At 41.3% G+C, this 17,361-nt stretch overlaps 1 protein-coding gene across 11 annotated transcripts in view; it reads left to right on the top strand.

Annotated features, from left to right (window-relative positions):
- HECW1 (HECT, C2 and WW domain containing E3 ubiquitin protein ligase 1) overlaps nucleotides 1–17,361 on the top strand; it is a 268,810-nt gene that overhangs the window by 233,760 nt on the left and 17,689 nt on the right. For all 11 annotated transcript variants that reach the window (XR_014580687.1, XM_083826824.1, XM_083826828.1 and 8 more), the window contains 2 exons: nucleotides 12,292–12,390; nucleotides 13,860–13,989. Coding sequence is in view for 10 of the 11 variants with exons in the window: in XM_083826824.1 (XP_083682950.1) it covers nucleotides 12,292–12,390; nucleotides 13,860–13,989 (229 nt within the window). In the remaining variant the exon portion in view is untranslated. The remainder of the gene's footprint in view (nucleotides 1–12,291; nucleotides 12,391–13,859; nucleotides 13,990–17,361) is intronic.

Here is a 17,361-nt window from a genome sequence, read left to right on the forward strand (position 1 = left end):
GGGCATGTTACTGAAATACCTTCTTGCTGCTGTACTCTTTCATTGCTTTCAGTACTTAAGTAAACCTTGATTTTCCTATTAAGTCTGATGTATGACTGTATCACATAGAGCCTGCCTCAGCAGCTGGTTAATTATTTATTAAGGGTCAGGAGGAATTGGAAGATTAAAGGCAAACCAGAGCGGAGGAGAAAATAAACATTCTCCCGAACTGAGCTTCTACAGCGCCCTTTCTTTTTTTTACTATTAAAAAAAAAAAAGTTTCTGCTTTGTATTTTTCTTATTCTTGGCTTTCCGTCACTTACTGGTGGATTTTTATCCAAGTTCTTTTGAGAATCTGAATGGCTGTATCACAAGGGTTTTAGAACGAGTTGCGTCTCTTACAGTCTCTCCTCCTCTCTTCTCTGGATCCCATGTTGTGTAGCACTGTTTCTATAATTAGAGTTTGGTTTGAGGGAAAGGCGGGTGTTGTATTTTGTTGTGTTTTTACAGAAGTCATTTTTTCCCCTTGCTTAAGGCCATTTAATCTTTTGCAATGTTCTGGATTGCATTTTCCCAGTGATGGAAGGGTTCACATGAAAATCTGTATGGTGTCTCCACCTTGCATGTGGTAGAGGAGAAAAAGGTAAAATCCATATTGTCTTTGAGCACAGGGGCCTGCAGGGAAGCATCAGGGTGGGCAGTGATGGTGGGTTTATTTGTAGTAGTGAAAAACTCCCAGTGAGTGGTGAATGTCCTCATATCTCTTGTTCCAGCCACACTGGAATGGCAACACTGAGTTGTCACTTTGAAGTATAGCTCAGTTGTCTTTGCCACTCCTATTTCTACTATATTTTATTCAGGCTTTGGTAAGATAAAGAAATGTCAATTAGGACAGGTGCAGAAATTCCCAAGCTAGCCTTTTTTTATTAGTAAACACAATTCATGCATCAAAAAAAAAAAAATCTGCTTGCGGAGCAGAATTGTTTTCAGTAAATCACTCAAAGCCATGTATTTATTTTTTTAATAGAAAAGGCATTTTTCTTTATGTAGTTCTTTCCCTGGGATATTTTGGAAGTTAAAGGTTTTATTTCTCCATTGAAAAATATTTTTCATTTCAACATGTTAGCTAAGCATTACATTAAAGTGCAGAAACAGGGAAGATAAAATATTTACATTGATCTGATCTGAATGTATATATATGGAGAAGGGTAATATCAAGTTTGTTGGTTTGCCCCAACTTGAGATAGGAATATTTTTCAAAATCTCAATAAAGTCTCAAAATTGTGGAGGATGTGAACAATCTTTACCTGTCCAACCTCTATGAAAAGTTATGTATTTAATAATGGGAATATAGAATTGCAAATTCAGTCTCTTGTGTCCAGTGTAAGGAAGCTTTTCACATTGTCTCATGACTTGCATTCCAGAAAAGATGAACTAGAAGCTTGAATTTATAACAGAAAAGTCAAAACTTTTCTCAGACTTCTGAGAAAAGCAATGAAAAGGTTGAGGTCTGCTGCATTCTCCATGTTCCTGGGACAGTATCAGAGCTCTCAGTTTTCAGTAGTATTAATAAAGTTAAAGTTGTTCAGTGTTTTGCAGAATGAGATCTAAAAGAGACCATCAAACACTTAATAGCACGTCTGATTTCTGAGCTTGCTCAGTTGAGAAACCTCATCCCAAGAGGCAGGGATCGTTAGCTGAAATGCAGCACAGTGCAAATGCAAGGTACAGCTTCTGAACCTTAAGTGCTAAATCCACATGGCTCTGCACTGCAGATGACCTGTTTGCACTTAGCTCAAGGGTATCTGCATCATGCTTCATCACACGGTGTAAACATTCCTGGGTGCTTACCAGTGAGTTTATGATGAGCAGTCTCTCTTATGTTTAAATACCCCAGACAGACTGGAAAGAATATGCTTCCTTTGACTGAGACTAAGTCAATTATTGTGGCTTCAGTGTTCTTAGTTAGCCATTGAAGGAAAATGTGCAGTCATTTGGCTTGTGCTTTTATGGCCCTCTTGTCTGGCAGATGACTAAATCTATGGATTTTCCTTTCTAACTTGAATAGTTCGTTTCAACACACGACAAAGCCATGGAAAGCAATCATAAATCATACCATGTATAAAACTTCACCAATTCGTAGGTTTGCAAAGTGCCTCCCCATGTTTCCAAAGGGCTTGACTGAGAAATCAAAATCTCTTGGTAAAACTGCTCTTTTGCTGGCTTCAAAAACAACCAGTTTGCATCAGACTGAGTTGATCCATAAGGAGCCTATCATGAACTAGTGCTGATCCACACAGTTACATGTTGCTTTACAGAATGTAAGAACGCGAAAAAATGTCAAATACACTAAACACCGAAATGGAGGTGGGACCCCAAGGAGTATGATTCCGTTTCTGTCTCTACCACTTGTTTCCTGAAGAACAGTAGATAAGTCATTTTACCTCTGTGCTTAAGTTTTTTCATTTGTTAGATGAAATAATGACACTGATCTCCTCTGCAAGCTACTTTAAGATCTGCCAATGGGAAAAAAAATAATTATTATAATAAAAAAATCTAGGATCTGGGAATTACAAAGTGTTGAGATTTGTAATCTTCTAGCCAGTTGTTCATACCTCAGTCTGCACCTGCTCTGTTGTCACTGCTCAGAATTGAAGGAGAGTTTGCCAACCATCTTACAGGCCAGTGTGTTTTACCCATTGTACCAGCAAGAGAAGGTGAACCCTGCAAGTATCCTGTTTTCTGATGGTTAGTCATGTTTGTACTATCATATTTTGCCAGCGGTTCTCCCAGAGGATGATGCTTGTACGTTATGGTCCCAGAGGTTGTTGGCTCTGCAACACTCTGTCACACTCCTCCTCTCCTCCTCCAAAACACTACCTTCATGGAACTTCCTCGCTATTGCTAGAATGACACATAGCACCTACTTCATAGCACCTATTTCATGACTGTCGACTTTATTGATCTCCTTATTAGTTGGAAAGACAGAAGTGGAAATGAATCCTCCATTTCCTATGCCTGGATTCTCTAGTGCTCATACAAGGCTGTCATACCTGTGACTGAGTGGAGTCACACAGTCTCCACTGTGTGGAGGAGTCATCGGAGACGGATTTGCTCAATTCTGTACATACAATAATAACCTCTGATGCAGCTCAAGTGATGGGCAAGGAGCCAGTGTAGATACCTCAGCATGGTGCTTCATACATGTCCAGTTCTGTGAGGGCTTATTATCTTTGACATAATGTCATGCAAATGCAGCTGTAACTGTTTCTCTGTGTGAGCAATTGCTTGGAACCACAGTGTGCTTCAATTCAGGAGTCCTCCTGGAAGTAGCTGTTTGATGGAGTTTATTGTAAAGAAACCTGAGGGGGTGTTGTGAATTTCCTGTATTTATATTGTCTTTGTCCCTCATTTTTTCTGGTTAAAGTAGAATAACCTGGAGCCTCCCTGATAAAAGCATGTGTTTTTTTTTTTCTTTTTTTTGCTTTGTTTTGTTTTGTTTTTTTCTCAGTGACACAATTAGTATTTTAGCCATTCCTGACAATTTTTTTGTAGTTGGTATAACCAGGATATAAACAAGATGAAAAGACAATTTGGGAGAAAATGCAACATAGCTTGGTTAGAGACAAGAAAAAGACTTTTGAAGGATTTTATTAAGTTAACTAAAGAAGCAATGAGGTTTGCATTATCTCATTGTTTTTCAGTTACTGGTAAATTAAGCCTCAGGAATGGTTTGAGATTTAATTGTTAATTCAGGGTACATGAGCTCCAGAGATTTAAGATGACATGGATAGTTCACGTTTCCATCATGTGTAAGCAATAGCTCTTTTTCATGTGGTTACTCTTTAGTACTGAGAAACAGAAATGTTGTGTTCCATTTGCAGATAGATCCAGAAAAGTAGGGCAAGCACTGATTGGAGTCAGTAATACATTGACTTTTCAGGCAGAAAATTTCTGCACAGTTTAATAATAAATTGAGAGGTTGACTCACTTGAAACACATTCATCATATGAAACTCAGGTGCCTCGCAAAAGTAAAACTATGTAAAGGACGACTGGCAAGAGAAGGCTTATTCCTGTAGATCTTCATCTGAACAGAAACATTACAAGTTCAGGATTTGATACCACTATTGTAATTTTATTTGTACCGGGTTGTTTTTCTCTCTGAAAATCAATTTTCATCCTTTTTTTTTTCTTGCTTAATTTCTGTTACTGGTCAATGTGTGTATATTTTACACATCTTTGAACACCTTCTTTGTATTTTATGGCAACCTGCAAGCAGACCTGCTGTACTGGTTCACTTTCCATATGCTTTCCAATCAGGACTACTTAAGAAAAGCCAGCACTTTCTTAAATGAGTGTTACAAATTTCCTTTAATATATAACTAAGTTTCATAAGTTTTATAAGTTTTATAGTAAGAACCAGCAGACAGAATATTATCAAGGAGGTACTTATAAAATATGCTCTCTCATCTTTCAATGCCTGAATGAGATGCCTTGGCTCTGAGCAGAATGTATGCTCTATTAAGTCCCAATAACATTTGCAGGGACTGCAGGGATAAATCCCTGTAGTCTATAACTATTTAACATCCATCATTTTCCAGGATGGAAATTCGCACAGTTGCTCCATGTGAGCAGTCCTAAATGTTTCTTTTTTTTTTTTTTTTTAATTTAGAAAATTAAATTAAAATGAAGCTCATCACACAGAATCCCAGAATGGTTGAGGTTGGAAGGGAGCTCTGGAGGTTGTCTGGTCCAACCCCCTGCTCAAGCAGGAACACCTAGAGCAGGTTGCCCAGGACCATGTCCAGATGGCTTTTAAAGATCTCTAAGGAGGTAGACTCCACAGCCTCCCTGGGCAACCTGTACCACTGCTTAGTCCCCTCACAGTAAAAAGTGCTGTTCAGAGGGAACCTTCAGCATTCTGATTTGTTCTCATTTCCTCTTGTCTGGTCACTGGGCACTACTGGAAAGAGCCTGGCTCTGTCTTTCCACACCCTCCTCCAGTGTTTAATATACATTGATGAGATCCCCCTGAGCTTTTTCTTCTCCAGGCTGAACAGTCCCACCTCTAGCAGACTTTCCTCACAGGAGAGGAGTTTGAGTTCACTGATCTTCGTGGCCCTTTGTTGGACTCTCTCCAGTATGTCCATGTCTCTCTTGTACTGGGGAGCTCAGAACTGGACACAGCACCCCATGAATGGCCTCACCAGTGCTGAACAGGAGGGAAGGATTCCCTCCCTCAACCTGCTGGCAATGTTTTGCCAATTACAGCCCAAGGATAGTTAGCCTTCCTTGTGGCAAGGGTACACTGTTGTGTGCTCAAGTTCAGTTTGGTGTCCAGCAGGACCCCCACGTCTTTTTCTGCTGAGCTGCTTTCTAGCTGGGTGGCCCCAGCATGTACTGGTGCCAGGGGTTGTTCCTCCACAGCAACAGGGGGAGGAACAATGCAGGACTTAGCACTGCTTCTTGCTGAACTTCATGAGGCTCCTGTCAGCCCATTTCTCCATCCTGTCAAGGATGGTACTCTGGATGGCAGCATGGCCCTCTGGTGTATCCACCACTCCTCCCAGTTTTGAGTTGTCTGCAAACTTGCTGAGGATATACTCTGCCGCATCGTCCAGATCGTTAACGAAGATGTTAAATAGAACTGGACCCAGTATTGACCCCATGGGTACTCTGCTAGTCACTGGCCTCCAGCTAAATGTTGTGACACTGATCACCATCCTCTGGGCCCAGCTGTTCAGCCAGTTTTCTGTCCATCTCACTCTCAGCCGTCCAGCCCATACATCAACATGTGAGGATCTTACAGGAGACAGTGTCCAAAGCCTTACTGAAGTCCAGGTTGACAGTATCTGCTGCTCTCTACTGATCTACCAGGTTGGTCATTTCATTGTAGAAGCTTAGCAAGCATGGGGGTCCAGGGTAAGTTCTCAGGTGAGATGTTGGCATGGTTAGACATCAGAAGAGGTGGGATGAGTCCTCACTGCAATATGAGAAGAGCAGCATAGAGTTGACCCAGAATTATATCTGTTGCGCTGAGAATTCTTCATATCGGAGACGGATATAAGAAAAGAAAATGAGCCAACAATAATGTTACTCCTTCTGTTGGAATTCTTCTTCAGGACTAGTTTAGGAATTATTTAACTTCTGTCTTTAATGCACTGAGACTTTGTGAACTTTTGTCTCCTGGCCTTTGTAAGCATCATTCCTTTTGTATTAACGACACATGAGCTCATCAGATTCCTGAAGCGAAGAGGCGTTGCATTGGAATGCCACAGCATCCACCTCTAAGCCTGCAGATGCGCAGAGCAAATTTGCCACAACACCAAATAACACGGTACCAAAGAGGCTGTCTGCAAAGTTTGCAGATGCAAGATGGATAAACAGAGTGGTGTTAGCTGACTGACCTTCCTGACTATAGATCACTTTGTGTCATCACATTAGTCCACTCAAAAGTTCTGTCATCGTCAGTAGAGGTTAAATATGCACACCAAACTAAAGAAAGGCATTTGTTAATGAAGCTGATAGAAGGTGTGGATTTGACCTGCTGCCAGGGTTTTGTAAAGATGATCTGATCTAATGCTAGGTTATTGCTCTGTAGATGCAGGTCATTATAGGACATGTTGATTATGTCCTACAGTGAGCCAACACAACGATATGTACTTCTATTGTATAGACACATACCTCTGGTGCATGTTCCTGACACACTGCTAGTTTTGCTTAAAATTCATAGTGTATGAGGCAGGCAGAGTTGCTGTAATCATCTGGTCTGCTTTTGTGCAAAATTTACATCCTTAGAAATGGCTTGCATTACTCCTAACCCAAAATACAATATGTTTTTTAGGGGAAACATTGTTCTTCATTTTAAAATGCTAATGATGGTAAATCCACCAAAATTCAGAAATCATGAATTTAATAAATAAATTTACCTCTGCATGACCTCCTTACCCCCAAATAACAAGATTCCAAGTCACAATATTTTCGGCTATAAGAATGGGTTTTGCTTCCTTTAATCACTGGTTTGTAGCCCTCAGAATGCTTGCAAGACTCTGTAACAATGGAGGCTTTAACTGTCCTTTAAAACATGCTGTACCACAGTCTCGGGAGCCCATGATGCTTAGTTTCCTATAAATTTGGGGTTCATGATTGACTTCTCTGTCATCTAATAAGATGCATTTTCAGATTAAAGCTTTATCCATGACTGGGCCCTTCAAATATTTTCCCCTTTTAGTTTCTGTGGTGTCTAATACTGGTTGAGATGAGGTCCAACCTTTCCCACTGTGGAAGGACTAATAGGCTTTCTGGTTGCATCCACCTGCCAAGCATCATTCTTCCTTAGAACAGCTGCCAAGGGCACAAATCCTGTACCAAAGTGCAGCTTCGTTTGTTCAGCTTGTCTTTCAGGTAGCCAGAAGTTTATCTGCACAATTAAGCAGACAAAAGCTTTAAAGCTGATGCAACAGAATGTGTAAGTTTGTCTTAAAGATGAAAGAAAGTTTTCAGTAGTCTTGTGAACGGAAAATGCCACTTTCAAATATGTTTTGAACCATATTTACTGTATTCATCTCTCTTAAGTTGGATTCTGCACCTGGGACAGAGCAACTCTGGCTGTTATGTACAGGCTCAGGGATGAGAGGCTGGAGAGCAGCCCCATGGAAAGGGATCTGGGGGTTTCAGTTGGCAGCAAGTTGAATATGAGTCAACAGCGTGCCCTGGCAGCCAGAAGGGCCAACCACGTCCTGGGGTGCACCAGCAGGGTGTTGCTCGCTGGTCGAGGGAAGTGATTGTCCCGCTCTGCTCCGCGCTGGTGTGGCCTCACCTCGAGTACTGTGTGCAGTTCTGGGTGCCACAATATAAAAAGGACATAAAATTATTAGAGAGTGTCCAAAGGAGAGCTATGAAGATGATGAGGAGCCTAGAGGGCAAGACGTATGAGGAGCAGCTGAGGTTCCTTGGTTTGTTCAGCCCAGAGCAGAGCAGGCCGAGGGGAGGCCTCATGGCGGCCTGCAGCTCCCTCACGAGGGGAGCGGAGGGGCAGGCGCTGAGCTCTGCTCTCTGGGGACAGCGACAGGACCCGAGGGAACAGCATGGAGCTGGGACAGGGGAGGGTCAGGCTGGACGTTAGGGAAAGGTTCTGCACCCAGAGGGTGGTTGGGCACTGGGACAGGCTCCCCAGGGCAGTGGTTATGGCACCAAGCCTGCTGGAGATCAAGTGTTTAGACAGCGTTCTCAGACATAGGGTCTGATTATTGGGTGTTTCTGTGTGGAGCCAGGAGTTGGACCCAATGATTTTTGTGGGTCCCTTCCAGCTCAGGAGATTCTATGATTCTCAGCCCTCCTTTGAATATTTTTTGCACAAGCTACCACATCAAGAAGGGCACACTTAAACCCAACTAATGTGTTTAAGTGAGATAAGGTTTGTGAGATTTTTAATCTTTTTAATCTTATCAAATGCCTCCTCTATTAGGATTTAAAGTTTCTCCTATTAGGATTTAAAGTTTCTCATACCATAGATAATGTAGCCCACAAGGCAAACCCTATAAAATTATGAACAAAAAACATCCTTGTCCTGTATGCTTAGATTACGACTTTGTCAAGGTACATCATTCTCCATCTGAATCCAGGGAAGGACTGCGATGTATGGAACAGCTGCATTAGTTCAACCAGTTAAGAGAGGGCCCTGTAACAAAGGAACATTATTGGTCTTGCCTTATTCTGCTGCTATATGATAAGGAGTAAATTAAATTTCCTGTGAGTCACCTGCAATTGGAGGAAAAAATATTGCTTAGTTGCTGCTACAGCATATGGACTTGTCTCTGCATACGCAGATGTGGTAAGTATGCAGAGTCCCACTAAGGAGAACGAGCCTGTTATTTTGCAACTGGCTGTTGTGAAAACAGGCTATTTCAGGGGCACCTGCAGCCTCCAGAAGGAAAAGGAGTTAGGTGGGTAGTGTGGAAAATCCTGCAAATGAATCAAAGAGTAGTGTTGTTAAAAGCCAGAAAGCAGGTGCACACAATGTCCTTTTTGAGTGGACGAATGGTGTCAGTAGGCAGGCAAACCAGAGCAGCTCTCATGCTCATTAATTCTGTCTCTCGTTCCACCATTTCCTGCTCATTAACTCCCTCCCATGTTTCCCCTCTCTGCTAGAGCGCATTACTCAGACTCAATCATTGTCTCTGAAAGGGAGGGGTGTTGAAAAAAAAAGCCAGAATGAGACCTCACATTCCCCACCTCTCCCAAGCTATCTTTCGTGCTAGAAAAAAATCGAACAAGCATTTTACACTTCCTTGGAAAGATAAATGCAAGTCAGGTTTAAGGAAGGTATGTGCCCTCTAGCCAGGATTTACCTCTGTACTGCTTATTCTGTCAAGAAAACTTTTTTTTTTTTTTTCTTGAAGGGACTGTCTCCCCCACCTCTGAATTTCACCTGTGCTCTAAATCCTTCAGGAAGAAATAAAACACGAGAGTCTATTTTCATTTTAACTGGCTTTTGTAAAGGGGTTGATTTCTTGTTGCTTTTCACAAGGTTTTTTTTGCACTAAAGGCTTCTTGTTTTTTGCAAGTTTTGATATATTTTAAGTGGGACTGTTAGACTTGGCTTGTAGCAGTGGGAGCATGATGGACTGTACAGACACACGCAGATAGACTGAGTTGTTGTTCTGTGAGCACTTTAGCAAAGGCCTCCCTTTTGACTGGTATCTGTTGACTTACCACAGTCCATGGTTCCCAGTGCACTCACTGCTGGATCCAAGGGGTGTAGCCTGTGGTCACAGGCCCTGTCCAGGATGGACAAGGGGCCAGAGGACTTTCTCTTACACCACTCTTCAGCTCAAAAAGTCAAGTATAGTAAGTCTTTATAGAGATACCAAAGCTGAGTGCAGGGGAGGAAGGTTTTGTGGACTGGAGAGCTCTGGTTTAACACCCTCAGTGTGGAAGAGCAGCCATGACCATAAAGCACTGTGTCTCCTGGGGTGATTTGAGCTGCCAAGAACTATAGTTTGCAGTATAGCTTTTTTTTTTATTGATTGTATTGACAGGCAACAAGAGTGGCAATGTCTCATTAACTATTTCACATCCTTTATCCAGACCAGCTAGCACTGGACTTGCTTTTCCACACGGTACCATCACAAGGGCTGGGACTGTGGAACCACAGTCAGGCCCCCAGTTGGAGCGAGCCCTGGTGTGTCCCAGAGGGCTGCAAGTGCAAGGCCAGACTGACGGACTGCACAACCTAGGCACGTTTGCACTGCACTGCACTGCACACGTTTGCTCAGGCTGACCCACCAAACTTTGTCTTTTCAGATAGAAACTCTGCCTATAGCCTTTGGATGGTTTGATACGGTTCTGCCATAAGGCACTGGTTCCAATGAAATTGGCCGTTAATGGCTGCCATGACATGTACTCATGACTGTAAACACCTCGATCTAAATGCACTAAATGTTCATGTCAGCTTTGCATTAATACTCTCAAAGTCACATAGAAATACAGAAGTGATACAAGCAGCAAGGAGAACACCAATGCTATTCATACATTCCAGCAATTTCATAGCAGAAACTGAGTTCCCAAATCAGTGAGACTTTTCTTGGCAATTTACTTTCAGCTTTTTACATTCCAAATGTCTCCTGCCCTCCCAGCCCCACAAAGCTGAGTAGCCATGGGATGAGCTTTGTGGTGAGGAACACTCAGTGCTCGTAGTATTTTCATTCAGTATTTATTTTCAAAATGTAAAGGGATGAGGGGACAGAGCTGTGAAGAACAAAACCAAGAAAGCCGACATGCATTATTTAGGACAAATGGACTTGATTATAGATCCTGAAGGTGCTATAAAACTGATGGATTACAGGCTCAGCATTTCTGGGTTTTGAGCTGTCTGGCTTCCACTGTGCTTTCTTTGTGTCAGCTCCCCCTCTTTTCATTGCTTTCTGCTGGAAATATTGCATTGGTGCACAAGTGAAGTGAAGCAGGTCCTAACTAGACCCAACAGCTGCCTTTTGTTGCTGCTGTGGAAACAGCTGTAAGGGGGTAATATAATCACTCTTCTGTTACCAGTCAGCTGCATACCATAAGCACCTTTTTTGGATGCAGGGGACCCGGAGGCAGCTCCTGTGGTGATGTAAATGCTAATTGGGCCCACAACATGCTATTTTGTGCCCCATTTGACAGACTAAGCACTTGTTGTTCTGTCCCATGAGCATAAAGTTGACTGCATGGATATTCAGCACCTCTTTTATTATGAGATTCATGTTTCATTCATATTGCAGGAGGGGTCTTTGCACGGGTTCTCATAGTGGAAGGAATGGTTTCTCAGCTTCTTGATCTGTTTCTCATCTTTTGTTCAGTAAAACTTTACTATGATGTCAGTCAGCTTAGGCTTGGAGTGCTTACTCTTAGGATGTGTTATTTTTTCTTCTCCTTTTTTACAAATAAGTTTTGGATGGGTGATGGATATTGTTTTTACAAAAAGAAGAAAAATTTAAGAAAAAAACCTCACCTGGACTTACACCAGTTCTGTATTTTTCTGTCTGAAGTTACTGATTTAAAACCAGATTTGATGGAAGAATAGCTAAGTTGTAGGGAAAAAAAAAAGGCAGAGAAAGAAAAAAATTATAGATTATCATCCTGTCATAGATTGTAATGGGCAGAGCACTTGGTTAATGTACTTGGAGAACAGAAGCAAACACGGGGTATTTGAATGCTGAGCATCACCATTAGGAAGGTGGTCTGGGGACAGCTTCCCTGAGCTCTAGTTATTGATTTTAATATGTGTCCTTGGTCACAACAGTTAAATAAAGTACTTTGAACTTTGGTTTCCCACCTGTAAAGTCAACTCATTAACTTTCTAAAGTACTTTAAAGCCACAGCTTGGAAAGGGTTGTAACCGGTCAGACATACTGATTCAACAAATATCCTTTACAGCTGTTTTGATAGTACATTTTCTGTTGAGGCCAGATGAAGTATCACAGTTTTTCACTGGCTAAATATTGTGTCTGATGGAGTCTGTTTGCTTCAGAATATTCAAGTAAAGATCAGAGAAAGTGAGTGTTCAGAGCGTTTATTGGTTTGTCACAGGCAAGCATACAACATGCCAGCTGCGTATATGGGTACTGCAGAAGATAGATCAAGAAGAGGTCCATTATTGATCAGTCAGATATGTGATGGGTGGTGTTAGATACCTGCTGGGGTAGGGGAATAATAATAATAAATGGAAGAAACTAAGAGAGAAACTAAAAACAGCTGCTACCTGTGTAAGTTTCTATGCTGAATGTCTTGAGTTACACTTCATTTACTCTGCATTTTTATATCCCAGGTTCAGGTTCAGTGGTCGTATTCTTGGCCTTGCGCTCATTCATCAGTACCTTCTTGATGCTTTCTTCACAAGGCCGTTCTACAAAGCACTACTAAGGCTGTAAGTATAAGCGTGCAACTGTGCAGATACAGTTCAGAAACAGTGACGCAGCAGTGGGTTTCGCAGAGGCACAGACCCTCATGGAATTGTTTTGAGTGCTCTGACCTTCAATTTTTTTCTGTTGTTGTTCCGTTTGTCTGTTGATAGAAAACAAACACGTTTTAATATTTCTTGACTTTCTCCAAGAATTTGCCCTTCATAAATGCTGCCTATGTTGATAAAAGTGGATAATAAGTATGACATTTAGGAACATGCCTTTGAAGGTACAGACCCATAATTCCAGAGTTTACCACTGATTAGAAGTTATCAAAGCAATTAAAATAATGTAGAAGACTGTAAACCATCTCTGATAGAACAGACATCATTATTTCCTCAAAAAAAAAAAAAAAAAGGAGGGGAGTGTCAAAATACACAAATTCTCATGCCTTACTAGTAGGGTACTTTTTCATTCTAAACAGAAGTTGGACTAAATTAGGAATGGTAATGCAGCTCTAAACAGTGAATATTTCTTGGTGGTCTTCTTCTGTCTTTTACATTAGCAAGCAGAAGCTACCAGTAATATATTATCTTCAGTGTCAACTCTGTAAGGTTTATAAGGTTAACTTTAACAGATAATCTGTGCCGCTTTAATGGACTGCAGGAAGACAGCGTACATAAAAATTGCAGCATTAAGAAAAGCCTCAAGTAGTAAGTCAAGAATGCAATTAAATGACAAAAAGCACACTAAAGCATAGCTGAAAAAGGTTATCAGTTAGGATGAATACAAATCAGGAAAGATACTTCTATTAAGAGTCCATATAGTTCTTTAACATGTATTTCATTTTGTGTTGGGTTTTATTTTTGTCTCTTTTTTTTTTTTTTTTAATGAATGAGTATTGCTGGGGTCCAAACACTCATATTTATATTGTATCTGAGCCAGTCTGGAAATAGCCTAAAATCTAGAGTGCTCCTGCATCCTTAATGCCCCCTTAGGGGATTTGAAACCAGATTGCCTGTAACATCCGCCTGCTCTTTCAGCAAGCAAGGCTGGCTCCTTATTAGCAAAAATTTAGGCTGCCTGGTCTGCCTTATGTCAGTCTTGTGAGCTCACCTCAAGGATGATGGATACATGGAAGAGCAGCCAGGCACAACATGGTGAGGCCCATTGGGACTGAAGGTAAGCATGTGCTCTGAAGTGCAGGGCATCTTGAAGATTCACAAAAAATTGTACCCCAGGGGTGACTTCCAACAGCAAATAGTGTGGGCAGCCAGCAGAATTGGCCTTGAGCCCAGCCATGCAAAGCAGACAGTTGCAGAACTGCTCTAAGAGGGTCTGTGTAACAGCCTTTGATGTTAACAAATCCAAATGAACACCAGCTTTATGTTGGATCTCTGTCATAAATTTACTCGCATTCTTAGTAGTAAGTTATCTTACCAGTAGTCATGGGGTCATATATTCAGCTGCGTCTTTTTTCTTGCCTCACAACCAGGCCGTGTGATTTAAGTGACTTAGAGTACCTGGATGAAGAGTTCCATCAGAGCTTGCAGTGGATGAAGGATAATAACATCACAGATATCCTGGATCTCACCTTCACAGTGAATGAGGAGGTGTTTGGACAGGTGAGCACAGCTATGCAAAACATCTGAAAAACAAATTTGAAGCTGACAAAGTTGAGTATGATGAACATCTTTCTGTCAGAACAGATCATTTAGCCTTTCAATAGCATTTTCTTCTCCTACTTTCTGTTTCTTTCAAGCCACCTGTTTCAATGTAGATGTTTATTCTTAGGGTCTATAATATAAAATACCAGCCACAGCCCCCCTGCAGGCCTGTTGAGCCACACACTGATGAGCATGAGGAATTCTCTGAAGTGGAGTGCAGCTCTTCTCTCCAGGGTGTAGTTCACACAGATTGTGGCATTCAGTGAATTCAAGCAATGTAACATAAAGCTGATGTGACTAAAAGGAGGGGGGTCAGGAAGGAAGAAAAGCATTTGGCAGGTGGTGTAAGACATGGCAACTCTCACCACTATTTTGCCTGATATATTCCTGTTAGCTTCCGTGTCACTCACTTACCTTGCACCTGCTTCACATATTGCTAAATACATACAGTTATTATGCTTTTTACCATTCAACTGTACATTACTCAGGTGATTCTCTTTAACCTAGATGATCTGGATAACTATAACCTTAAATAGGGAACAACCCTGGCTTCAGTGCAGACTGGCAACCAGAACGTATATCAGGGTCTTCTGTGTGTTTCTTTGGCTTGCATTGAAGCCTTGGTGCTTTCTGCTGTTGCAACCCATATCAGGCTATAACTGTTTCTGAAAAGTCTTGAAGGGACCCAGAAGAACATTTAGGGGAAAATTAAGGATCTCCAAGGAGATGATGAAAGCTAGAAAGACTGAAGAACCAACCTCGTCAGGTACTGCAGAATCTAAAGGGAAGTTAATTCCTGTGTAAGGAGCAGAGATGCACAGTGTCAAAGGGATCAGAGAGATTGGGTGGAATATATAGACAGCGGCTCTTAGCTGTCAAAAGTAAAGTTGACAGGAGGAGTTTCTGCAGAGTGAAAGCATGCAGAGCTAAGGGAGAGTTAGACTTGTTTTGGAGGCAAGAAATCCTGGCCCTGAGAGTAAAAGGGCTGCTCAGCTATAAGCTTGAAAGTAACAGAAAGCAAGCAAGACTTCAGAGGATGTTTTAAAAACTGAATTTAGTCTGCTTGTTGTACAAGGGCATGAAGGGTCAGCAGAGTCAAGGACAGATGAAATAAAAAGGATGGGGCAGAAGAACTGAGGTAAGAACCCCTGTAGGAAAGATAACATCATTTTTCACAGATTTAAATGCATTTTTTTTTCCTGGTTATGAGCTGAGAGTTTGTATGACATTCAATTGACAGTACAGTGGTTTCCCTGGAAGGTACGGCCGTGTAAGACTAATACATGAAGACAGACAAAACATGCAGACATATTCACAAAGACAGATGAGACAAGTTTGTATTTGCATTGGAAGACTACAAAGAAGAATAAGAATCTCAGCCTGAATTGCCCTTATGCATCTGAAGGTAGCATTTGGCACACTAATTACTTGTTAAGCTCTCCCCAAAGAAAAGAGCTAGACAATTACAGAGGAGTCTGTTGTGGAAGATAAGGGATGGCTCCAAAAAGAACAGAAATAAAATTACAATCTCTTGTAGATACTGTGATACTAAAGCAAAAGAACACAAAAAGATTTTGATGCCAGTTCACATGCCATCTAGTACTTTATTTCATATGCACTAGACACTAACCTTGCTATAACTAGTGATGGGAAAAAGTGGTTCTCACTGTGAAATGCCATCGTCAAGAATTCAAGAGTCAAAGTGAAGGTGAGATTTCCCCCTTAAGAAATTTGCTAAGTGCTGACAGCAAAATTCCCGAGAAACTGCAATCACATTTTTTGCTCACAGATGCATCCCAGTTGGAAATTCTTGCATGCCAAGAGTATCTGACCACTGAAATACCATCTGAACATTGCTTTGCTGGATACATATGCACAATGGGAGTTCTGCTAATATTTGGGAAGCTGGACTTCAAGGGTTGGGTAAGGGAAACAAGAACTAGGGGCTCTTGGAGAAGCTCTGTGGCGGATGGGTCACAGCATTTTCGTCCTGTTTCCACAATGACTTTAATATGGACAAGTCAGCACTTCATTCATTTTTTCTTTCTTGTGCATCTCTCACCAGTGTATTTAGCTTTTAAGCCTTTTGGCCTAAATCCTCTTTCTTGGTACCTTTTTACCTTTTTTTTTTTTTTTTTCTAATTGAAGTGTACTAATGAGCAGCTCCATCTTCCTTCCATACTGGTGCCCAGAGCACTACTCTAATACCAAAGACGTGGTGTCAAACCGAGCGTCCTGCATTTGTACTTGTGAGGACTGGATGCCAATTTGAGAGTTTTGGTTATAAGGCTCAGAGAGGTGGCAGTTGCTTGTACCTGCTCATGCTTTTACCCAGTAGAAAGTGTTCTTGCAGGCCTAACTGTCTCCAGGTGCTCTATGTGGATGCCCTGTCAATTGCACTGGTCAGGTAAAAGGGGTGGGCTAAATTAGCTGAAATGTCTGCTTGCTGCTCTGAAAGGTGCTGCGCAGAATTCTACCTCACAGCTGTGGCTAATACCCCTGTGAACGAAAAAGGAAAAATCAAGACCCACTGTCATCGATTGGCTGCCTCCAAGTCTAGATAAATAATTGTATTGAAATTATATGGATAATGACAAGCTGAAGAAATCACCAGTATATCTGGGTATTTGTGGAAACCTTGCAAGGAGATGTAGAACAACTGGATTTATGGAAGTTAGACAATGTTCAGTTATTGGTTTTAACTGATGTATCTTAATGCTGCACAGTCTTGAAAAGTACGGCCTGGCAGCTGGGCAAGAATTTTGCCCTCTGAATGATGCAGCTCTGCTTGTGTAATGGTGTTGTAGTGATTTACATTTGGGAATTTAACCTGAACCAGCTAAGAATTCCTAACTCATTACATCCAACCTTACTTGTTCTTGCTGTTTCCCAACAAAGCTACAGATTAGATGACTCACTGAGTGTTTCCATAATTCATATTTTTTCTACGTGTCCCTCAAGCAAAGTGACATAAATACTAAATATCCTCTGTGTGCTGTCTGTCGGGCTAATAAGTGGATAATAATATAAATAATACAAATATTTATTTGTATTTGTATATGTATATGTATTTGTGCAGCTCATTTACTGTCTGTGCTAGACATCATTGCTATAGGAGCAGAAAACCGTAGAGGAGAGCAAAACATTCTTCCTTTTAAATCCACTAGATTGAATGCGAAAATAATTACAAGATAAATATTATTTTCTGTCACATGCAAGAATAGTTGTGTGCTTGCTGGGTAGAATCTAGATTGATTTCTTAAATCACTTCTCAATCTCAAGCCTTAGTAACCCAGGCCAACTAAATTAACCATTGAAATGCAATGAAAT

Source organism: Anser anser (genome assembly GCF_964211835.1).
Source record: "Anser anser genome assembly, chromosome: 2".
Classification (NCBI taxonomy): domain Eukaryota; kingdom Metazoa; phylum Chordata; class Aves; order Anseriformes; family Anatidae; genus Anser; species Anser anser.